This window comes from Cygnus atratus, chromosome 7 (genome assembly GCF_013377495.2).
Source record: "Cygnus atratus isolate AKBS03 ecotype Queensland, Australia chromosome 7, CAtr_DNAZoo_HiC_assembly, whole genome shotgun sequence".
Taxonomy (NCBI): Eukaryota; Metazoa; Chordata; class Aves; order Anseriformes; family Anatidae; genus Cygnus; species Cygnus atratus.
This window is the reverse complement of record NC_066368.1, coordinates 19109335-19135064: the sequence shown is the minus strand read 5'-3', so window position 1 is coordinate 19135064 and position 25730 is coordinate 19109335. Positions and strand designations below refer to the sequence as shown.

The 25730-nt window shown below is 42.3% G+C and overlaps 1 protein-coding gene across 1 annotated transcript in view; it reads right to left on the bottom strand.

Annotated features, from left to right (window-relative positions):
* Positions 1-16627, bottom strand: part of ARHGAP22 (Rho GTPase activating protein 22) — a 145034-nt gene extending 128407 nt beyond the window's left edge. Inside the window, exons 1-2 of the mRNA XM_050711972.1 lie at positions 16594-16627; positions 289-488 (exon numbers count right to left, since the gene is read on the bottom strand). Of these exons, the coding sequence (XP_050567929.1) occupies positions 289-488; positions 16594-16627 (234 nt within the window). The remainder of the gene's footprint in view (positions 1-288; positions 489-16593) is intronic.
* Between the last annotated feature and the right edge of the window lie 9103 nt (positions 16628-25730).

Below are 25730 nucleotides of genomic sequence, written 5' to 3'. Positions count from 1 at the left end.
GTAATGAAAGTTTTGACTAGTTACATGGCAAATAGTCAACAACAGGCAGAGGTAATTTGTTTTGTTTTAGAATTTCTCAGCATGCCACAGTAGGTAAATAAATAACTTCTGATGTTCTCCCAAACTCTGCAACTTATCCATGTGGTAACTAAGTCTCCTTGCAACATCTCTTGCTTCAAGCATTCTCAGTGCTAAGAACAACTGAACTGAGGTCTCAAACAAAAGTACCGACTGTGACCCACATAAAGTCACAGCCAATACACTGTACAACTCTAAAAATAGTCTTACCTGAGGTTTAGTTTCTTCCTCATCCTTATAATAAAAGAGCTGGTCCCCACGCAGCACAAACCACCGCTGCTGCCAGTTCTTCATAATGCTCCTCTGTTTCTTCAGCCAGCCACACTTCAGCACACGTTCTTGAGGGTTAGGAGAGGAAGGTCTGGAGGGAGGCCCAATCTGTTCACCCATCACCAAACTCTTTGATCGGGCTGAAAAAGCAATTACAGAGAAAGTAAAATAATGAAATGAGGATGAGAACAAACAAAGAGAACAGACCACTACTTGCACTCTCCTTCTTTCAGTAGGAATTTGCTTTTCAGGGTGTACATTCAAGTTAATGACAGCAAAACAAGACAAACATCAACCTTTTGGTACTGCTCACTGCAACAATCTTCTAGGCAGCACAGTACCTCCACTGTTCCTACTCCCTCTTCCTTCATGGCAAGTCATTACTTGCCTCCAGCTGTACATGGGAACAACAATATTACTCTATCCAAAAGAAGAGGATGTGCCTAATGAGGATGTACAGGTGTTGTGAGGGGGGTACAGAAAAGAGAACAGGAGATACTAAAATGAAATATTCTTACCCCCACCGCCACTGAGCTGGTTGGTCAGTGACACCAGCTGCCACAGGAGGAAACAAACACACACCAATAGAGTCAGAACTGAGAAAGACTCAAAAAGGGAATAGGCACGTAGAGATAACATAACTATACAGTATGATTCAAGTCACCTGAGCCCTTTGAGCTTTCCAACTTTGAAGCAGAAAAAACACAATGGAAAATTTTAAAAAGGACAAATGTACTAGTCTGGAGTAGCAGATAATCATATATTGCAAGTAAAAAGTGAGCCCTCTAGAATATAGAGGTTACATGATCTCATAGGTCTTTTCCATTTCTACTTCCTTTGAATTTATGAAGTATCTTATAAAAAAAAGTTATTTACTATCTGAGGTCATTTTCCTTCATTAGAGCAAATCTGCTCACCTCTCCTGCAACCACCCCACAGGAGGTCAGCCTGTCCTCTGACAGTTTTCCAGTTTTATAGGAAGAGGGCATCACTTTATTAGTTTTTTTTTTTAAGTGTAAAACTCAGTGGGAAACCTTGTCTGACATGCAGATTTCTTCCATTTCTCTAAGTTCCTAGGGTGAGTTCCACTACAATAAAGTTTGTCTCATGCCTCAATCAAGAAAAAGTAGGGTTCAACCTATAGCTATTTCCTACTGTAAGAAGTTTGTTTTCAGTTGTACTCTAAAATTTAATTAAAATGTTGAAATGACATAAGACATGCTGATAGTTACAGCTTTTTCAGAGTTATCTTTCCCTTATTTTTGGCTAAAATAATTTGCTGAATTTAAGCTGAACTCACATAAAGCATTAGTTCTACATTAGTGAGATCTACCAGCAAACTTTGTATTTGCTCAAGTCACCCAGTACTCCTCAAACACTTATTTTTACATATATATATATAAAGCTTAACACAGAATTCACTTAAAATCAGGCTCTGACGTATCTGGGCTTATTCTTTAAGTTTACTCACTATAGTCTGAGCTCTGATAAGACTTTTCTTTCTAGCAAAGTATGTAAAGAATCGCTTGCCTTCCACGAAGCTAACTGAAGTCTTCATGCCTTCATACATCCCTTTCTGGCAACACAGTGCCCTCTAGCAGATGATTGCAAAAGTACCACATACAACTTTGCCTGCTCCCCCATCACTCTCAAGAAAAAGAGGATCCCATTTCGTGTGTATGCAGTAAGAAAGCAGACTTCACATTTAAATCTCTACCACAGAGGTGCATAAGGACTTAGCTGAAGGAACAGCCTTTTCCTCATCCCAGGACATGTTTTATAGCAAGGAGCAAGCTGTTATCTGTGACAGTCCCAGGTTCCTTTCCACATTCATGTTACAACACACCTTTTTACAAATATCCCAAGAATTTGCTCTTCCAAATGGAACTATGTTTCTTGGACAGTCTCTTGGCTATTAACCTAATTAGTCTAATACCACCAAAATCTATACTTCAGGAAGCACCTCAGTCACCTCCACACTAAAGCACCTCAGCACCTTCCAGACCGAGCGTGATTCCCAGTAGTTTCCAAATTCCCTGTCTGCACACAGTCATATAAACCCTCTCCTACTCCCCAATTCCTACCCAACAAGAATTAGATTTATTAGATTTAACTGGAAACAAACTACCTTTATTATATCATCTACATTGACAAAAACCTCACAAAAGACATCACCTAGCTTTGGCATAACCCACAGTAAGCCTTCCTTCACACACCCTTTGGGGTTACTTGCACAGCCCTGCCTAGTAACAATTTATTATAGCAAAGAGTTGAGGCTTTTGCAGTCAGACACTAGAGGACATATATCCTCGTACTTTTATTTTAAGCAGCACCACACGTTAGTCAATTGCTATGGCTGTTAATTCTTCATGCTGTCTTAGCTTTCCATTTCCTTAGAGCTTCTAGTCGTGACTGTAATAGTTAATTTCATTATGGAGATACTTAGCAACCTCATCTGTAAGTCAACAACATGGACCAGACAGAAATTTTTAGAAGGAGGAATTATTTATGGCTATTAACGGCATTGACGTTTACATTGCATGCTTCATGGAATACAATAATTGCATAGAGAGGTCAGAAGAAAGTTTTCAGATGAGTACGGCCTGCCTTTAAAGGAGCTGGTATCTCATAGTACTTGGATCAAAATACCTACTTTGATAATCCAATCCAGTACATCAAGCCCCTTGCTCTTAACGGTAGATATATAAATAGATGAGCACTAAGAATATATAACAGAATTATGGAATCAGCAAAGCATAAGGAAGAAAACAAATCAATAAATCAGGCATACAACAACTCAGCAAATACTTTACACACTCTAGAGTTCTAATCCAGTAATGCCTTTTCAATAACTCCAAACAGTTTGGTTTTGCTCTCCACATTTTCATGAATTGATTATTGACTCAGCCACACAGAAAAGCATTAAACAGAAATCAATGTAGAAAGGATTCAACCTCCCCCTGGAAAAAAGGTTTAGGATTCACTTGCACGGAGCAACAGTACTGAAATGCCAGCTACAGGACATACCCACTCAGAAGCAGGAAAAACGACAATTACAACCCAGCAAGTTTATTACAGACCATATAGACCCACATCCTTGCTGCCAACAACAGTGAGCCAAGCCTCTTTTAGGAACCATTAGACAGCAGGAATCATTAAATGGCAAGAACCAGAATTGCAGACATTGAAAATACTCCTGCAGCTGGAAGTGATGCTCCATATGGATGTTCTCATGGCTAGATGAAGGTGGGAGTAGGCACTGTGAGCAAAGACAGTGAGGTGACCAACAATGACTGCTGTACTAACACTTGGGATACACCAAGTAAGCTCTTCAAAACCCCCACACTTGATTGCCATGCCTCTAATAGTAAACTCAAAGATTATCCCAAGGAGTGGACAGACCAACTCAGATGGAGCCATGCTGCCATTCCTTACAGAGACAGGAATCCCTATCTACATCCCAGCTTGTCTAAAGTCACTCCTCTTCGCCCCATTACCAGAACATCAGACATCTACAAGAGTCCTCTGCCACTCAGACCTGCCTCTGAGCAATACACATCACCACTTTCTCATCACCTTGATTGTCTACCTTAAGCATGCACATCAACACATAAGTTCCTCTGCTACACTTCTTCCCTTCTCTATCCACACCATTCCCCTTTTCTGAGCACAGTCCTGACTGAAAACACTTGACAATTTCTTCTTTCCTTCCCCTTCTCAGACCACTACGGATTTGAACAGTCATTGAGAACCTAACTAAATCGGACATTGAATTGCATTGACTTGATTGATTTCAATATCAATTGAAGTTGCGGTCTTTTGAAATTTCATAGGCAATAAGACTAAATCAATACAGTCATTAAACAGACTCTGGCTGACAAACTGTCCTTCAGTGAAGACACTTTGTTCTAATGTTCCTTCAACTAATGACATAGTGACACCAGCTATTATTTCTGATAGTCTTTATTTAAAACACCAGCCACAAAAGGAAGAGATCTTACACACTATAAACAATATTCTCAGTTTTTACTTAATTCAAACAGTGTCAAAAAAAGCTCCGACAACACAAGAGATACTGCATTTCCTTTCACCAAGTTGTAGGAAAAAATATTTGCTTCAGATTTGTTTTGTCTCTAGTACACATCTGTATTTGTGTTTGCATTTGATTGCTGAGATACCACAGCCAGCGAGCACAAATGAAACCAAGACACTTCCTCAACAACCTGAGAATTTATCATCTTGAAACACAGTAAAGACATTAAGGGAACAATGTTTGAAATCGTCAGTGATATAATGTATTTAGACAACTAGAAGGATATCAGTTTAAAGAAACTGGCAATGGCTTTTTGTTCTCTGAAGCCAAATAGAGTAGCAGTCTGCACTGAATCAAGATGCTGCTACACAGCCATGTGCTTGCTCACATTTTGTGACCTGGAAGACACATACTACATTTAGGAGTACTGCCATAACAGCAGGTTGTGCTCCATTAGTTGTAGTCAATGAAGTTACACCTCTCTGTTCAGAACATTATATAGAATATTCCAGGATTATACAGACCAAGACAATGTGCTGCATTCTACCACCTTTCCTTGGTTCCTTGTGAAGCACTAATGCAAGCTCATGCCATCAAAGTAAGACTCCAGGAAAGATGCACTAAAGCTGTACCAGGGTGCCTGGCAAACCAGCAGGTTCCTGAACAAAGCAAGTCCTGCCCAAGGGTGCCAGCTGCAGAACAGAAAGGCTGCAGACAGAGTCCAACAGGGGCCTGGCGAGCAGACCAGGCTGGCCACAAGGGCTCAGAGATCAACCAGAACAAGAGGCAGCACAAAGGATGACTGCATATAAGCCAGCACCCTTGAGCTGGAGGATTTAGAACTGTATTACAACTACTTGGGACTGCATCATCTCTCCAAACATGCCCGGGCAGGACTGGTGCATGGTTTTACAACTGAAAATCTCAGATAAAATAGAAAAGCCTGGAGATGCTGCTTTCACAGCTGTACTGTGGAATATTTCACAGCCCAGACTTAGTTTGTTTTTTAAGCCATGCCAGCTGTAAAGATACAATAAAGAAACTCACTGCTGAGCAGCCTAGCTCCTTCACTGATAACAGGGAAAGGGAAGGCAACTGCATGTGCACATGCCAAGAAGCTCTGAAGCATTAGATTGCATACATTCTACATACCAGCATGTTTTAATGGTAAGCATGCTGACAGTACCTGGCAAAACAGGAGGCAAGATTTCCTGCTAGCTAGCAGGTTAGTACACCCACACAACACTGCTGTTCTACCCATACTCCTTCAGGTACAGAAAACTATTTAACACTGCCATGCCCTGAGCTCAGGCTTCTTCCAAGGTTTACTAGCTCAGGCAAAGCAGCACTCAAAGCTGCCTATAACCTTCCTAGAGTCAGAGCAGGCTCAGATATTTGCATCCATCTTCAATAAGCATGCAGCATTTCCTTTTAGGACATGTGGAACAACTCTTCTCCCTATGCTACAGCATTTCCTTAACACCATCAGAAACCAAGAAGGCAAGACACACTGGTTTGAGGGCTGCTGCTTTCTGAGTGGCATGAAGGAATTAATCTTGGTCTTCTGCGTAGTTCAAGACAACAGCCATGGCTTTTCACCACTTTACAAACGGTATGGTCAACTCTGTATAAAGCATGCTCTAAATCAGAAAAGTTATTTTATACGCCAGTGACCTGTGCAATATGACCAGGAGAACCACTTATACTCATCAGTTACTTTCCACAAGTAGGCAACTAGTGCACCTAAAAAAGGCATTGGGGCGATCAGGCTGAACAAAGGTAGCAATCAGTTTGAATCTTTGCTATCTTTTAGAGTGACCCAAAGGGTCGTGGCTTCAATGAAATATGCTAACGTTATTTTGGCTAGATCTGAAGCAGAAAGTACAGCACACTGGGAGCAGACAAGCATGGTGGAGCAGCTGGTTGGTTGCAACAACGGTTGGTTTAATGTTGGAAAAAGCCTTCAAGATCATTAAGTCCAACGAAAATGATTCTATGATTCTACATTAGGGAGAAACAATCAGATCTGCTTCAAAAGCATGCCATTGATACAAACCAAAATGGTTATTTACGTAGACATCCCTAACTACTCCAAATGAAGACACTAGACAGTATTTGCCCACTGACCCAGTAGCTTAGACTAAGGACAGAGACACATGCAGTAGAACAGACAGTAAATAGTGAAACTTTTGGACATTATAGTAATAGAGACTATTAATATAATGGCTCTTCATTGAAGACTTAGTTTAAGCCTTAGCTGTTGCACCCATCCATTCTCATCTTAGTTCTCCTGTTCCCAGCGTATCTGAAGTAACAGCACAGCCCTGTCTGTACAAGGCAAATGAAAATGTGTATCAAACAGGTAAGCAAAGCCCTTGCAAAGAAAAGCCTGTGAAAGTACAAGGAATAAAAACATCATTCACTTAGCACCATAACTACTGGCCTTTTAACCCTCAACACAAGATACAATGTGGGGGCTGTAATGATTATGTTATATTTTCAGTACCAGCCAGTTTGCCACTGATCTTGTAGCAGCAGCATGCATTAGCTTCTCTGTAATAGAATGCACAATACATCACAGCCCAACCATTCAATTTTGCCTTTCATCACTCTTACAACCTTTTCTTCACTAACACTGGCCTCCTTTCCCAATTAGAAATAGGATGAAGTCATTTTGCATAGCTTGCTGCACATCATATTTTAAGCAAGTCATTCGGCATTGCCTTTTGTGTGTATGTTCCTCGGCTTGGAGAAGGCTAGGTAATACTCTACTCTTCAGGCAAGGTTAGAGAGCTACAAGCTCCTGCCGTTAATTGAACACTAGTCACTTGAGTAATACTCATATACTTTATTTATTTGTTAAGCACTGAACGGGACACAAAGAAGCTGGATAGCCAGTCCATTATAACTTCGTGCTATTCTATCCCAGTAGACAGCAGGTTCAGGTTAGTTTCATTACCAAGAGAGATTCAACAAATTCAACAATTGTTTTTGTTTGTTTTCAGGAAAAAAAAAAAAGAATAGAAAGGAGACAAAAGATATGATCAGCAAGAAGAAGAGGCAAAGATAAGTAAATGCCAGTAGGTCAGAGTCCCAAATTCAACATGTTGTGTCCTTTGTTATTGTTAAAATCTCAGTTACAGACCGTACCATTGGGCAGCCCAAGTACAGAAACCTGTTCCCTGCAAAAGTGTGCATTTTCAGGTCTGCACCATGCACTGGCAGTTCCCAACTGGAACCACTGCAGCAGACCGTTCAGAGGACAAAGCAGCACTTAGTTCATATCCATTTGCTGAGTCAGTTTAAAGCATGCCCTTACCACCAAAGTGCACGCAATGGGCTACAGAACTGTTGCAAAGCCAAGCACCAGCTCTCCGCTCGCACTGAACCTTGGCAGCATCTCTTGAAAGCTGCCCATCATCTCCATCTGGTTAGTTAGAACTGCCTACCTGACAAGCACTGCTAAACTCACACCCTGCTGCTGGCAAAGCTCTGTAGTTCCTTGGGCAACCATGCTGAGCTACAGCTCACCGCTGCCAGAAGAGGGAAGTCTTACTCCCTTCTCCCTACACCCACACCACTCTTTCCTTCTGATCCACCCAGCCTTATGTTCCCACACTTCACTGACAAGCTTAGACCTTTTTATAAGAATAGTTACTCTCTGGAATGCCAGAAAGTCATCTCAGATTCCTTTTCCCCCCGCTATTTTAGTGAGTCAAATCAGGTCACAGAAAGAAGACTGAATAAATAGCTTATGCCCCCTCCACAATCAGTGAAAACCTCTTGTAATCTTCCCAGTGGGTATGGATTTAAGACTTCATTTTAAATAGTTTTCCTAGCCATGGTGGACTGAGGGGCAAACAAAAAACGCTGGCCACAATCGCATTCATGTTAGAGCAGGGACTGTACCTAAACGTGTACAGCACCAAGCACTGTGGGATCCTGGTCAAAGCTGCAGCTCTACAGATACAGCACATAGGTCTGCTGCAGCGTAATAACTTTGTTAGTCATATACCCTGCATTCACCCATGTGTTTGTAACAAGTGTCAATACCCATGACATGCCAAGCATTTGGTCCATATTCTTCAGATACTGCAGTGGCTGCCAGCATCACTGATATCTGATACTAACCAGAGACATTTGTATGCCACTCTCCATAGAATATCACTTCCCCAAATTATTCTGAACTGAAAATGGTAACTAGGAGTAGAGAAAACTTCGTCAAGGCCTTTTGTCAGTAACACTGAAGTGATAACGTCACCCAGCCACTTTCAGGAATAAAACCTCCCCATATTCAGCAATAACATATTTCTCATTTCTCTTATACAAATATCACACAGGTATTCATTCCTACACTACTCTTAGGGCATTACACCAACAGCTCAATGTACATTTCAACATTTGTTATGTCTGTTTTCAGTGTGCAAACAGCACCTGTCCCTTTCTCTGTAAAACAGGTCCCTCAGTGACTTGCCTTAGTGACAGGGTTATTTATTTGGGGGACAAAACTAGAAGAAATCCAGGAATTCTTACTCCTACATGTCTCATACTCTGAACACAAGTACCCAGCTTAAATTATTTGGCTGTTTGTAACAAGATGTCACTAGTTAACACCATAGGGAGGGGTCCTCCCAACTTGGAGGTCTGCACAAGGTTCAGCATTAGACTGTGAAACTCCCTGCCTACAGTTCTCCCAGAGATCATGGTTGATCCAATCCTTTCCCCTGCAGTGTAACCACTTCACCTTAGAACAAGTGTATACAGCTTCCTCCTCATTTAACACCACACACCATAGTTTTTGTTTTTGTTTTTTTTTCTTTAACTTCAATGAGTTCACAAAACAACTATCCTACTGAAGCATAAGTTGCTTTTAATTACACGCATTAAGAGGAAAGATACTCCAAGCAACTTTTTTCAACTCCAGAGAATACCTAGTATCTCCTTTGTTACGCTATTCATAAAGACAAATTTACTCTCTTTTGGGCATGAGACACACACACACAGAAGCTCTGTTGAAGGCAAACACATTAGAAGGACTGTCAGCAGCAGCCTCCCTCCCCCATTCTAGTTTTAAATACCTTAAACACATGCAGGCCTGGGCACGGATCCTTTCCTTTCCTCTTCCAGCTCACCAGATGGCTCATACTGCACCCTCATCAAGGGGTTCCCCCCTGCCATCATGGTGTGGGAGGACCTTCATCATTACCTCAAACTACCTCTGCCTATTATGCAGGGAACTGGAGAAAACAAATCAAGCTGTTTGTACTGCTGTGCTTGCCTATTAACTACCATCAATGTAAAGGGAAGCCAGCAAGGAAAAATAACGTATTTCTGGTAGTAGCCTTGCAATGAAAAGGAATACATTTATACAGGCTCTAGAAGGAGCAGGTGACTTATCTCCCAGGAGCGAGGTGCCAGCATTTGTAGTGCTACCACTGTGCTCTTTGCCAGCCTGCACTCACTCAGCAGGTGTTTTACGGCTAAATTAGAAAGCCTATGGCTTTTTCATTTTTAAATATTTAATTTCCCCCCACACACAGTTTATCTCCCTGGCAGTCCAGCCACCCTTCGAGCAGTGTTATTGCTCCTTCTTAAGGCCTCAACGCTTCCCCAGGAGGTGAGGCTGTAGTTCGTTATTTCAAATTCAAATGGCGTGTGCCCAGTAAACTGCCGCTTGCCTGCAAAGTTTCAGGGCTTGTCCTACAGAAGGTGATCTCCTGCCTGAGCCTTCAGGCCAGGACAGAACACTATTGCCAAAAGCTTCACCTAATTCAGCACACACCATGAAGCCCATGTGGAAAGAAAGAGGCATCTCCACATGGATAGAGAGGCTCACCCCTCTGAACAGCCCAGGTCCTTCTTTCATGGATTGTACCACTGAGTAACAGCAGGAAGCTGAACCTCTCTCTCTGGAGTTATGTCCCAGTTATCAGTTTCTCAGACCTTCCTGTACACACACACAGCCACTGAACCAGACAACAGAGACAGAGCATGCAGCTGATAATGCAGCTCGCTGCGCTGCACACCCCTTACCAAAATAGCAAAGTGCTAGGAGACTGACCGCTACCAACAGGGCAGGGATAATCCCCTACTTCCTTCACCTCCCTAGGGCCAGACACAGCGTGCAGGGACACCCACACCCTGATTTGTCCACCCCAAGCTTCCCCCTCCAGCTTGGGGCTGTTTTTCAGGGCACCTACATACAGCTAGTCCAGCAGCATACCAGGCTCCAGCCCCAATGCCTCCCTCAGCAGCCCACAGCATTTTCTTAGGATTTTAAGCTCAACTCAGCAGCTTTACCTCACGTTTCTCCAAAGCAAGGAGATGAGGCTCAGACCCACACCACAAGCAGGGCTTGCCCCACAGTGCCTCAGAGGCTCCTTCTCACACAAGTTCACAAACCACAGGCCATAAACCAAATTGGTTTTGCCAGCATTTTACTCTAGCCTTTTACCCACATACCTTTCTAGAACACAGCTCCTGGAATTGCCTCTTCTACCTCAAAGAAACACTCTTTCAAGGAAGGGATATAGTAAGCCTCCTCCTTGCAGCTGGGCTCCCCCAGTGTAACGTTGGCCCTGCCACGCCAGCTGCAGCTAGTGACTCTGATTGCTCCACGCCATGGGGGCTGGTGTGCTCCCACCTGTGTTGGTGGGCTCTGAGGGGCTCAAGGAAATTTCTGTAGGAGTTCACAGCTCCAGGGCTATTGACTTTGGTTGCAGGAATACAAAGCTGGGTGTTATTGTTTGCCTGGTAAGATGGAGGCGCCAAGGTGCAGGCCACCCACATGCTTCGGAATAGCTGTGTGCAACGTCAGCCCCTCAAACCAGAGCTGCAGCATTAGGGCTGCAGAGGCCCTCTGAGTTCCTCTCCGCGGAGCTAAGAGGCTGCAGGTGCAAAGCTGTGGTTTGTGAAGGGGACCAGGTGTCTGTGAGAGTTCCCCTTTTCTGCCTCTCGCTAGCCAGAGAAACAAGCTTTTCACGCAGCATGATTTTGAAGGGGGTACAGCCTGAGGAGCCTGCACTGGGCAGTCCTTGAGGTCTAGGGCCTGCCCCAGCAGTGTCGTGCTGGCCCCTGCTAAGAGAAGTCGCTGATATGGCAGGAATTGAGGGCAAAGATGCCCCCAGTTTGCCCTGTATGCCTGAGGAAAATAGCAATGTGACACCAAACTGCTCTGCACAGGGCAGCAGGAATGCCTTCTGTAGAGGACTCGGAAAAAAGCCAGAGGGTTGACCCCTCAGTAACCAGAGAAGCCAGATTGCATTTGAGACTGTTTGGCTGCCTCTGGGACATTATGAACTCTATTTACTTCACCGTTCCTAATGTCTTCTCTCTGCCATATCCTTTTTTTTTCCTATAAACTAATTTTCACACTTTTTCTCCTCCTTTGTGTTGAAATCTCATTTAATCACTATTTTTTGTTCCCTTGTTAGGCCTCATCTCAGCTTTCCCTGTTGCAGACTGTCTTGCTATCGGCACCTGCTACTGGGCCTATGTGGTTGATTCTTAGATGAGGCCCAACCCCTGGGACCCGAACAGTGTCAGTGCTACTGAAGAATTATTAACTTAGAATTATTAGCTTAGCCAAATATGAGTCTGAATAAGCAGCATCTTCTGACAGAGTCAGAGGTCACCTTCACTGGTGTAAAAATGCCCTATTCATTTTCCAGAGACGTTGCACATCAAAGTTCATTCCTAAGCCTGGCAAACTCAGGCTAGATGAGACCTTCTGAAAGCCATGACTGGTTGATAGCTTTCTGCTGTCATTAAGGCTTCTTGAAGAAGTGATTAATAACAATTCCATTTAGACAGGAAATCTTTAAAGGGATAACCCCAATCACTCCATATTTCTGGTACAGAAATAAGTTGCTACTGGCAAACCCCACAATTTCATACCAGTACATTCATGTTATTATCCTGATGTCCTCCATCTGCTCAAGAACTAAGGTTGCAGGGTTGCATTCAGATATCTAAGCCCTTAGCTGGTGAGTTCTTATAGAGTCAGATGTGTTCTGATGACAGAGAATGGCCAGTTAATAGCTGCTGAATAAAAAGGAAGGATAATTCAGTATTCTTTCACAGTACACTAAACTTCAGGAAAATTGTTTCAAGTCCTAGCTTTGCCTTGGAGTTTTCCCTAATCCACAGAATGTAAATGTTAACTGTGAAATGTAGCATATGCAAAGGTAAATCCATTATGAATTGTGAAGTTCTGTGACATGGTAGTGAAGTGTTAGCCACAAGTAAGGGATTGAAATAAAACTATCAGTTCCGAATAGGCGTGTTGTGACTGACAACTTTGGAGATGTCTACATTAGCAAATAGTGCAGATCCTTAGGAGTGGATTTGTTAGACAGTTAATGGCATGTAACTAATATCCTTACTACATATGAATTTTAGGGGGCTCTGTTTTGCACCAGTACTATTTTGATCCTATACAGGATCATCCCCAACAACACAATACATTCCTACATCCCTTAACTTTTTGGCTAACTTGAACATGTGTGTGCATTTACAAGATCACCAATGTGTCTTTTGCATGGTCATTTGGGCATTTTCTTTCAGAACATATATTTCTGTTGAGTATTATATGAGAGTTTTCCCTGGGTACACAGATATGGTTATCTTTCCTCTATCCTGCCTCCAATTTTCTTTGAGCTTATAGGAGTCAACTATATTTTGACATGTCTTTTCTCCTTTCAAGTCTGTCTGGATTTAGCCAACCAGCTCACAAATTGCTAGGATGGAGACTGAACAATCATGTATCCTTAGTGCCATAAGAAAGCAGTTTATGTATAGGGTATCTGTGCTCCGGTAATCAAAGAAACAGCACTTTCATTAAAAATACAATGACACCATTGCAAAAGCACTGAATATTAAAACATAGCTGTCCTCACTGCAAGCACATGAAGCTTACATTGTACATGTGCACACTCCCAGAGGGGTATAATAGTACTTTACCCTCTAAAGTCCCTCCTGGCAAGATTACTATGCATCATTCTTAGAAATGTTTTAAGTATGCTAAAGCCCACTTTCATTAAAATTGAATTATGATGAGTTTCAGAAAAGAAAAAGAAGGAAGAGGGGAATAATACAATTTTACGACAGGCATGTTGAAGGATACCTGAGGAAAAAACAGCCTGCCTGCAGCAGGCTAGCTAGCTAAAATGTTTCCCATCGTCTTTTCCAGTCTCTAACTTTTAATTAAACGGGGAAAAAAAAAAAGTAATTCTTATGACTGTGAGTAACATTTTCAACATACTGTAACATATGCATGAATGTGCAGCCAAACAGAAATAATAGATCTGAGAAGTGCAGACAATTCCATAATGTCGGACACCCACTAGTACAAAGTCCTAGTAAGAAGAGAAGGTTAATTCTTCGTGCCTATGTAACTGAGACAGACTGTGCTGAAGACAGGAATACGGTAAAGAATCTATCATGTCAGCAGTTCTTTTGCTATAGAGAGTAATACCATCATAACACTTATTAAAAAACAAATGTGCAAACTTGTAGCCAATCCAGCTTCTATTGCCAAGCACATTTAAATGCAACTGGTCAGGTATAGTCTGTTTAAGAATTTTTGAGAAAAGCAGCAAATGTTTTGCTTCATTTTTTCATACCTTAAGAGCAATGAAACAAAAATGCATTCCTTGAGACTGAAGGATGGAGTCTGAAAACTGCTTTCCCTGCTCTCCATACTTAAAGTTCTCTTGCCTCCACTTTGGAAGACAGCATTTTTATGCCCCATCACAGTAAGTGACAGGAAAGAATGTGAGAATAGGAGATGTTTTCCATTGCAGTCACTTATTTCAGAATCCTGGACTCCACCAACTGCTGTACATAAAACACTGTAGATGAAAAAATAATGTAAAATCCATTCAGGCCTAACCAGGATGAATGATTTTCCAGAAGGCCCATTTAGGCACATTAAGATTTCCAGGCTGTGAGATTTTACACCTTACCAGGCCTTATGAAAACAATGTACCTCTTAAATGCATGTGTCTGGGTTACAGATGCCAGCTTGCTGATGAAATGGCAGGAGCTGCATTACACTGACAGTTACCTCTAGTAAGGCCAATTATCTTTGTTCCTATCACAGATACTGAGAGCTACACCCCAGATGTCAGACTCAACACTCTGAAAAGCCTGAATGTCTTTAAACCCAGGACCTATGTGAACAGATGCAGGGAGCCTGAAGTAAAGAGCAGCACATAGATGAGGTAGCTTGAGTAATTCAGCCACAATAAATCTACAGTAAATACAAGAACATCCCTGGGTTCCACTTTATTACTGCCTCCCATCACACTCCAGTGAACCCAGAGACTGTAGCCAGAGCATTCTTTTTGATCCCTTCTCATCTGCTCAGAGAAGTCATGCTGCCTCCCTTACATAGCTAAGTCCTCACTGGCAGAGCTAACAGCCTGCCACTAACCTGAAGTCAGTAAAGCTCATGCAGCAGCTTGTAGCTCTCCAGACCTTGTTGATGTTCACCATCGGCAAAGGATTCACGCAGCCCTCCTCAATACTTTGTTTGCTCACCTTTTACTACCTGGACCTTCATTAACAACCCCAGCAGAGAGGTCAGGAAGCATGAACAACCATTTTATATTCACTTCAGTCTTGCAAGGCGGGATGCTTACCTTCAAAGAAGCATTCAGCCATCTTCAGCACTGCCTGCTTGCAGCTCCTATGAATGAGAGCTATAGAAGAGCCTTGCAGGATTAGGCCCTGCCTGGTAACTAATACTTTGCCAAGGCATTAAAAAAGTAGGAAAATTCCTTACGTTTCAAAAGGCAAAGACAGCTCTTTCCACGAGCTCTAAATTCACTCAGAAATAAACCTACCACTGCACAGTTAATAAACCAAACTCAGAGCAAACCCTGAGAGAATGACCTATATTGCTATAAATTGAAATTGAATCACAGAAGTACACTACAGTTTGTCCTCTGAGCATCAGTAACCCACAGGGATCTAGGATATGCCTCATAACTAGACTTCAATATATATTTATATTCTCTTCTAGATGAATTGAAGAAAGTGGTAGTACAGCATATATTTGTGAAAGCCTGTTTCCTTGCTGTGCCACAGATTTCCTGTACCACTTTAGTCACATCAATTAGCTTGTGTCTCATCAGAGCTACAACAACCCACAGGAATGCTGGATAATAAATGTATTAAAATACTGGAATAAGATCAGGCACCTCTTAGAAGGGGAATGGCAAAAAGGCAGCACCTACAAAAGATTTGCTGAACTTCTACAAAATTGTGCAAGTAAAATATAAGTACCTGTGAATTACTGTGGATGAGATTGTACATATACAGCCCAGATAGCAGAAAGCTTCTTTTTTTTCTAAGATACTGCTATTTAATGGACTGTTGGTATTTTAAGGACTGTTCAGAGCAAAACACTGCTTTTACATAGATATGTATGAACCAAAGTGACATTTAGCTGGAAGTGTCTGTCTCAGAATCACAGCAGTTAGAACCAGTGACGCTTTCCTATTTTATAACGCTGGCATGGCAGAGGAAAAACCTAATCTTTACATACTCTTCTGTGTCTGCTTTTGCTCCTAAATGACATTAATCTGTTTCTGTGTCTGATGGGCGGGAAAATATCCTCCTGAGACTGCCATTAGGCTGTGAATGGCAATGATGCTCAACAAATGCCATGTCAAGCGAGGAGCTGGAGCAGCAGCAGATCACCCAACGCAGCCCCTGCCTCAGCATCTCCTCCAGGCGAGCCGTGCCCAGCCCTTGCCGATCGCTTTTCGAGCACGTCTGGAGGACTGCTCTAAGCAGCTGTTGCAAACCCAGGGCAGGTTTTCCTTCCTTCCTTCCTTCGTCCTTGCCAGCAGCTCCCACCAAGTGACTTTCCCCAGCGCCTGCATCCCGCCCCGGAGGGGCAGCGCGCTCCAGCAGCCTGCTGCTGCGAGGTGCCGCAGGTGAGCCTGCCACACCTGCCGCCAGCCGCCAGCAGGAATTTCGGCATTACAAGCGCAGCATTAGCAACCCCCACTGGGGTGCAGTGACTCCTCCGAGTCCCAGGACGGAATCCAGCGCTTCAATTCCCCCCGGCACCGCAGACCACGGCGGGGCCAGCCCCCTCCCTCCCACCCCTCACTTGCCCGGAGCCTCTGCCGCCGCCGCTCCCTCCCCTCGCCCTCCCGGGGAAGTTTCCCGGTGGGTCCCGGCGCCCCCCGAGGACTCACCTCGCCGGGCCTGCCGGATCCGGGGGCTCAGCATGCTCCCTCCCTGCCGGCAGCCTCGCCTCGCCTCAGCGGGCGGCCCCGGGCCCGGCCGCCGCCCTCCGCCACCTCGCTCGGCTCCCAGCTCTGGCTCGGCGGCGACGCTTCACGTGGGGCTAAATAAACCGTCATGCATTATTTATCCGGCCTCGAATTAATTCCCGTCCAAACTCAGCGCTGAGTGCCTCGGTAATTACTGCCGATAAATCACTGGCACGCAGACACGAGGGCTGGACCTGGCTCCTTCTGCTAATTGGCCGTGCATCGGTGTTATTAATATGCCTCTTCCAGGGAGCAGCGTGGATCCCGCATCCCCCCTCCACATCTTCCTCCTGTCGTGCTCAACAGACGCTTCAACTCGCCAAGGACGGAGAGCTGAATCTCTCCCAGCTCGAGCTGGGGGAAAAAAGGGGCACAAAGCACACGCCGAGGAGCTTGTGCATCTGCTCAGGTTGTGCACTGAAGGAAACACAAAGTGTGCTGGACCACAGGGCAGCGGCGTGTGGAGAGCACCCAGGGGCTGCAGCCCTTCTGGGGAGGGAATCCACCGGGCACCCGGGAGCCGGGAGAAATGACAACAGTTACTGCAGCGCAGAACAACAGCTCTTCCCTGCACTGACAGTCTGGCGGGATGGGCACGGGGGAATGCCGGCACTCCATCCTAGCACCCATCATTTCTATCTGCACTCCTTGCTAAGCTCTCCTCCACCCCATCCTGGGAAGGAGCAAGTCAGCAGTGGGGAGAGGAAAGGTTGACAAAATAGTTAGGTACTATTAACTAGTATCTATAAACTCATAGTTGGATGAAAATCAAATCCAATTGACGCATTCTGCCCTTGGGCTGCTCGTAGCACGAGCCCCTTCCTCACCATCCTCATCTCTTGCCTAGCAGGTCCTTTTGCAACACAGAAAAAGTGGGCAAACATCTCCCTGGCAAAGTGCATGCTCTGCAGCATCACCCTGCAGGCTTGTATTGCTGAGTTGCACTGACAAAAAGCACCTGAGATTGGCAGCTTCCTTCTTTGCCAAGAAGATCCATCGTATCTTGGATCCTGAACACTGGCCATGAAGTTGTATCTCCAGCAGTGGAAGAGGCTCTCTGGCCCTCCACAGAGGTTGTACTTAGCGTACAAGGGTGCGGCAACGGCAAAGATGCTTTGGACCTTTACCTGCTTTAGCTGCCAGTGGAACCAGCTGCTTAGAAGTGATCATAAATCTGTTGAGCTCACAACGGCTGTCTCAGATTTACACACCTGTAAATGAGGCTGGAAGTGGGATCTGTTTTGAATATACAAGCTCCTGAAGTTATCTCCCCACTAATTATCTGTATTAGCTGGGCTTCAGCATGGTGAAGAGCAGCTAACTGGTGATCCCTTGGCCAATATGCTTAGCAAGTACCCTGACACCAGCGGGGGTAACCAGCAATAGCACGAGCTGAGGGAAGTTATGCTTCTGACTTCCTATCCAACCTCAGTGCCTGGATTAAAAGTCATTCTTCCTAACAATTCAGGAGACCTCTTTCTCTCTCCATATTTTCAGCTTTTCTTGTCTGATTTGATGCTGTTTAGATTGCATTATTTTGCACTTTGAGCAGGAAATCAAAAGGTGTGTACAGTAACACATAGCAAGAAATAAAGTTAACTGAACTTCTAACCTCATGAGAAACTTGTTACACTTCTTCCTGCTAAGTCACTTACCATGAGAGCTTGATTTCATCTCTGGGGAAGGATATTATATATAAATAATTGATTTTCACGTTCATGGGTGAAATGAAAACACTCAAATAAATAACAGCCACGTTCAACCCTAGATACTAGCTTTGAAGACTTTTTGGTTAATTGAAAACAAAGTACTTAGTGTAAACAGAAGCATTCTATTTGATCCTGTTTGAAATGTTTTGCTTTGACATAAAGATTATCAGCCCTTCTTAAAGCAATTTTCAAATCAAACATATTTTAAATCTTTTTTTTAGAAGTCAAAAAATTCCTATTTTTTCCACAGATTAAGCATAAGAAATTCATATCTGAGTCTCCCAGATTGTACTTTTATGGGAAAATAAACTGTCAGGGAAAAAAAAAAAAAAAGCTATTAAAAATTGCCAGCTAAGAGAGAGAAAAATTATCATCTCCAGCACTGAAGGCTGCAGTGCTTTGCTCTGACGATTTAAAGTACTTCCTGAAAGAAAAACTGAGAATAGGTCCAACAGAAAGGTAACCTAGCAAGTGTCAGGGGTGAACCAGAGCCTGTGGGAATGTTTAACCATTGAAGACTGTATACCAAGCTACATACACTGAGCAGGATAGCTGGGGCAACAGATCTCAATGGTTTGTACCTTAAGTCGCTCACAAGTTTCAGAGCCTCTTTCCATCCTACAGGCACATTCTTGGGATGCATGTCCCTGAACTGCACCACCACCACTGAACCACATCTCAAAGGGCCCCAGCCCTTGAAGCATGGCTGGGCTCCCTGGCTCTGCCTCAAGTGCTGCTTTATCTGCAGCCCAGGTCACCTCTTCACCTGTGCCTGCCCCACACCGCAGCCAGATGCTCCTTCCACACATGTATCTGGCAATATGATTTCTTAACAAATACACATACACCCTCCTATATAAAAAACAACTCTGTAAAAGGCCATGCAGTAGGCAAAAACAAACAAACAAACAACAACAAAAAAAACTTGAGTAACGGCTGATTTGGCTTATTCTCTCTGTATCAAGCTGCTTTATTGCTAAATGGAAACTGAGAAAAATAGAAATACAGCTTTATAACATAACCTCTCCCCTCCTATTTGGTGTGGGTATCTTTGAGTAGAGTTTAAGAATAACCCAATCAGAGAATTTGAACAGAGATACCAGAAAATGCATCTGTGCGGTCTCCCCAGCTTAAGAGTACCTGAAGTCACATGCTAGGCCTCAATAAAGTCTTTGTACTAGCAATTCTAAACAACATATACCTATTGCTTCAGAAAGCAAACTATCTGTGCCCTTGCTATGAAAGACCAAAAAACCCCAAACCCTTACATATGCGTATAGGAAGAGTTCTAAGAGTTACAGAGACCTATATGGTCATTACAGCACACAGGCTTATTCCACAAAGATCAATACAAATGCCTATACCAGGCCCCTGAAGTGCATTAATAGCCTTATTGGCCCTGACTAGTCTCACCTGGGGCCTCCACTCACACCCTCCACCCATAGGCCCAGGAGTTCCATTTAAGTTCAGGCCTGGGGTTTTACTTTTAGTCTAGATTGGGTTGTAAGAACATTGATTTTCAGCTTAGCTATGCTGGTGTGTGTGAGGTATTGACTCTAATCTATCAAGGAGCTTCTCAGTTTGAGTACATCTCTGCCTTATGATCTTTGTATTTCATTTGATGTTAGTAATCTTAATCTAAATCTGTGGCCTTCCTGGCTTGACTCTAGACCTGCCTTGTCGTTATGAACTTGTTTGACGATCTAGGCTCTTAGCTGAACCTGACCATCATTTTTAGGCCTTGCCCTTGCTTACTCAAGAAATGTGGGGCTAGGCCTAGGTTGATGGGGGAAACACAGTGTTTTGGTTTTCTTCTCTGGTCTTTAGGGATCCTTGCTGGTCCCTGGCAGTCTGAGGCTTATCCTGTTCTAGAGCTAAGCTAAAGATGAACTAGTTCCCCAGGCTTCTTAAAAAGATCATAGAAGCTGTGTGTTTGTAGGTAATTAAGACAACTATAACTGATCTGAGGCAAGAGGGGCCTTCCTGATGGCTTGAGATAACAACATTCATGTGTGTACCTGTTATTGGAAGTCACTGGTCTAAATACAGAATGGCTGTGTGTCACAGAGCAGTAACCATCTACAGGGCAAGAAAATAGGAATAGGCTGACTAACCAAGGACTAGAGAACTGTTATTATCTGTTTATTATGTGAATCTAAAAATAAATGTGTTCCTTAATTATCTGTCACCTCTTTGGAATGTGGAAAAAACATTTGGTATGTCACAAGTGTTTACCATTGATTGTTAAGCACATAATGATAGCAAATGATATGGCCTAGGGGTTAGAAAACTTGAGTAGAGTGTGGAGGTGAAGCCTCCAGACTTAATGCTGACTCATTTCCCTTGGTCACATGCAAGACACTGAGCCCCAGGCCCTATCCACCTCCATGCAGTGTTTTGAGACCTGGGATTGGCAAACACTATCTAAATCCAGCGGATGATAATGTTAGTAAGTTATTGCAGTGGGGACACTCATAGAAGATATGATTCATCTGCTGGCACCAGGGCTGATGGCTAGAGGCTATGAAACATGTCAGGTACTTGCGACAGAAGAGTGCGTGGGCCAGTGAAGTTGCTGAATCTGTGTGGGGGGCATTGAATGGAACTCTATTTCCCCAGGCTGCATGTGCAGCATGCTGTCACCCACCAATTACTACATGGCATATCCTTCTTTCCTCCTCCTCATCTTCTGCTACCATATGCAGGCCGAGGACTTGTTGTAACTAGCTGATTGATATATTCTGTTTACTCATCAGCAAGATGGGTCTGGATCAAAGCCCGAGATCTAATCACCCTGGACTTTGGCACCATTGAAAACCAGATCCAGTTTGTTTAGATTGCAACTTCATTTGGTTAGAATTTGTTCTCTTACTGTATAAAATGAAGTTGATGGAAAAGGGTCCAAAGAAGAAAGGACTCTGGTATGCATTTTCAGATCAATAATTGCAGCAGCATTGCTTTTGCAAGGCAAGCTGGAATAAATATGTGTATAGGAACTGTGGAAATTCTCTTGCTAAAAAAGATTGAGCAGTAAATAGATGTCATTTGAAGTATCTAATGACCAGAAGAAATTTCAATTTGATATGACCTTTGCTTCTAGGCTAAGCGATCGCCAGTTCAAAACCTCTTGAGGATGCTGCCATCTGGTTTTCCAGGCAAAAAGCATTACTGGTCTTTCAGCTGTCAGTAATCAGCACTTTTATTGGCACTCTTAGGAAACACAGCAAGAAATATGTGGACCTTTAAAAATGACCTCTAGTACTAGGTAAGCTGATAATGCATGATGGAGGATGCTGTGTTGATCCTCCAGATCTGCTCTGGAAACAACTGAAAGCTTGAAGGTATTTTTGTGGTGGGGGAAAAAAAAAGTCAACAGTTCAGGAAAAACTTCAGAGATTATCTGTGACTAAAACATAAATAGAGCAATTTCTTTAGGTTTGGGTTATTTATTTATTTATTTATTTATTTATTTATTTAGGTAAGCCTAATGGCATCTTGGGTCTCCCAGAGGTAATATTTTTCAGATGAGGCAGTGAATGTGCCAAACACTTCTAGGCTACTAAGAGAGGACAGAACTATGATCTTACAGAAATACAATCAGGAACATGGGATAAAGTGGAGACTATAAACAAGAATAACTTTGAATGTTTTGCAGAGTGAAACTAGGCAATTTCTGGGTATCTTTAACAATTTTTTGCAGTTGGTGTTCCTTTCTATCTAGTCTCATTCTACAAGTAGGTCAAGAACATTCATCTTTCATTTCAGGCTGTACGAGCTTCTCTGGAGAGCAGCAGCTACAGCCTGAGAGAAGGCTGTAATACAGCTGTCATAAACCTGAGTAGGGGAAGAAACTAAACAAGCAGCCATAATGCTGATGGCCAAAGATGGCTTCAATTTTTCCTCTTTCTGCAGTGATGAACATGCTGAATGCTTATATCCCTACAAGACCTCTTCTGCTACTGTAGCAAATACCTGAAAACCACTTGACTTAATTTAGAAGTGTGCCCCTCAAGTAGGAGTATTAGGTATTTTGCTTAAGTGACCTGCAAACACATTTAGAGAATTGTGTTATTCTTCGTGGTAGATAAAGAAAACATGAATTTGTATTTTCTTTCCCTCTTTTTTGTTTACTGCTGACAAACATCAAAGATGTTGATGTGCCCTTTTCTGGTCTTGCTATAAGCATAATGGTCTCTGACCATATTGAGGGGGTGTACTATATTAAGGAGAACGAAAATCTTTAACAGAAATGTCTGACTTCCAATAAGTTATTATGTAATCGAAGAAATAACAAAAGAAAGTCTAGGACCATTCTGAATTATCTGAAAAAGATTTCCAACTTTGTTTTGTGATGCACGTTCATATGTTGGAGGCAGACAAGACACAGATTATTAATGTAAAAACAATATATAAAATCAATACAATAATATAAATAATATAAACAACAATAATATAAACAATACAAATACAATGCAATAAATACAAACAATAAAAACTTCTGAACAAGTGCTACTCAGATTGTTGGAGAGCTAGGGTACACTACCCACAAGGAAGAAAATGTTGAGGCTTGCTTAATCTGGCAGAGAGACTAATGGGGGATCTAATATCAGTCCACAACAAGTTAAACAATTTTTTCAAAGACTATGTAACTCAGAGCTTCTTGGTAGTGGCAGATAATAAAACAAAAAGCAATGCCTGCCTGGTTTTAGCTTAGGAATTCAGTTTGGAGACTAAGAAAACTTTTTCACCAGGACAATGGTGAAATACTGGGATGGATACAAAGAGAGCAGGTATTCAGAGGCTTTCAAGATGACTAGGCTAGGCTAGTTTTGGTGGTAGGCCTGTTCCAAGGAGAAGGCTGGCCTAGATAACCTCCAAAGCTTCCTTTTCTCCCCCATTTTTGTGAGTCTGTCTGAAAGACTGTTTTCTGCTGCTATACCTGTTGGCCTAGCAAAATGCTAGTTCTCTCTCTAACCCTTGCTTCACTGACACCCTCATATCATCACAGGTCTAACAGACCTGCTACTGCGATCACATCTGTCAGATCAGATAAATAGCAGCTGAGGTTCTTCCCCACATCATTACCTCTTTCAAACAGATGAGTCTTTTCTTGGAATTTCTCTATGAAATTAATTCTGAATTTCCCTGAACTTCAGTGTTTTTGCTATACTGGAATCAGGAAATTAATTGTTTAGCATGAAGTATGGGGTTAGCGTAACTGAAACCATAAGAGACTACTCACTTGTCTTACATCAAAATACATGCTTAACTGACCTGCTAGATCAGAAATTATTGGAGTAACTCATATTGTTTGGATTTTGTATTATGTAAGCAAAGCATAGAGCCTCAAACTTCATAGTGAAAGGAAGCTGTATGTCTAAGTCCTAGGTAGCTCTGCTGTCTAGCCCAGGTCTCTGATTCTAATTGCATTGTCTATACAGCCGGGCCTCCAGTTGTATCTTGACATCAGTCTGCTCTCACTCAGATCTAAGAAAATTTGTTGGAATTGCTCTGACAGTCCCGGAACATGTCTGGAGAGGTTACTGTATTTTTTTCTCACTCACCTGTTCCTCTACGTGTCCAGATTCTCCCTGCACATTTGAGATCAGTGACAGGAATATACTCTTTAGTCAGGAGCTGCAGAACCTCATGAATCAGCTGCATTAAAAAGCAGAAACATGGGCAGTCACTTATATTTGTGGGCCTAAAAGAAATGAGGTCCTTGATTCAGAGAGGAAATACAGAAATGCATTATTTAAATGTTAAATGCTATTGTTGCAGAATGGATTCTTTCTTTTCCTTTTAGTGGCAGGAGCCAAAGAGCAGTGCATGCATATTTTAGATGCTGGGGACTGAGGCTGGCATCCTCAGGAATATGTCTCTTCCTGCTGTCTCAGGCAAAACCATAGTCACTTAGTCTGATCTGATTCAAAATGAAACTAGGGTAAAAACTGGAGGCTAGGTGAAAAATGATGGGAGCTAAAAATTTCAGAAGTGATGTTATTTTAATACTGACATTTTTTTCTATTTCAAAAAAAAAAAATAAGCAGAAAGGGAGAAAATAACTAAATTAAAATTGAATTGTAAATATTAATGACTTCTGGACTTGGGTCTTGGAGGCCACATAGTATCTTTGGCTCTGTCACTGGGTGATAACCTGGCACTGGTTATGTCACTTCAGTTTTTAATGTCTCTGTTTTCCAGCCTGTAAAATAGAGATTATAATACTGACCATTCAGATGATAATTTTTTAGAGATGTATGCAAATAAAATGCACTATAGAATGGATTTAAAACAAGTAGTTTTACTTACTAAGCAAAACTCTGACCTGAAATTTTTTTCCTGTAAATTCTTTTGAATCAAAATGTAACTGAAAAATGTGAAACACACTTTTGTTTTTTAAATAACAATACCAGCATTTCCATGGGGGAACAATCATTTAGCGGTCATATTCTTATAAAATCAGCATTCAGTTTAAAGCAGATACAATCCTAATAAAAGTGCTCTTAATTTTGGTAAACACCACCTTTTCAACGATTCCTGTTTCCTGGAAGATGACATTTACATCCTTCCTTTCCCTTCCCCAGTATCAATATATGGAACATGCCTATTTGAACTACCCAGCTGTGTATTTACACGAATATCTTCTCAAATATGATCTCATGTGCAGGTTGTCCGTGTTTAGACTCTCAGCAGCTGCAGTGTAATGAGTCTGCAGAGAGATACCACAACTGAATATCAGAAATATTGCAGCACCAAAAAAAAAAAGGGGTTCTAAATCCTTAGGAATACAGTTCCTAAGCTAGTGTTACTGCAGGGAATTTACAGCTTTGAAAGTAATAACGCTGAAAAAACCTATTATTGGATTTATAGAAACAGAACTGTGCGAATAGAATTTTTTTCTTTAAGACCAAAAAAATAACCTCCCAAAAATGTGACTATGATTTAACACTCCTCAAATGACATTTGTCTCAGGATATTATTATTATTATTATTATTATTTTGGGTGCTTTAATCAGCATCTTACCTACATTTAATCACCTTACTTACATTTTTGTTCAATATTTAAGTGCAAGTTGCCTTTTCAAAACAATGTCGACTAGGTTTGCTTCAAAAGTATTGGGAAAAAAAATGAAAATAAATAATAATAATTAAAAAAAGCTTCCTTTACATGTCCCTGATTTTTTCCTTCTGAAACTATTTGCCAAAGTTGACCAAGTTTACAAGCAATTTTCTACCACACCAAGCTCCATTCTTTGTTCATAATCTTTTATCTGTTCTGCTACATGCTGACAGCTTCTGTGCCCCTAGAATGGGAGGGTCAAAACAGACCACTGGGTTCAAGTGGCT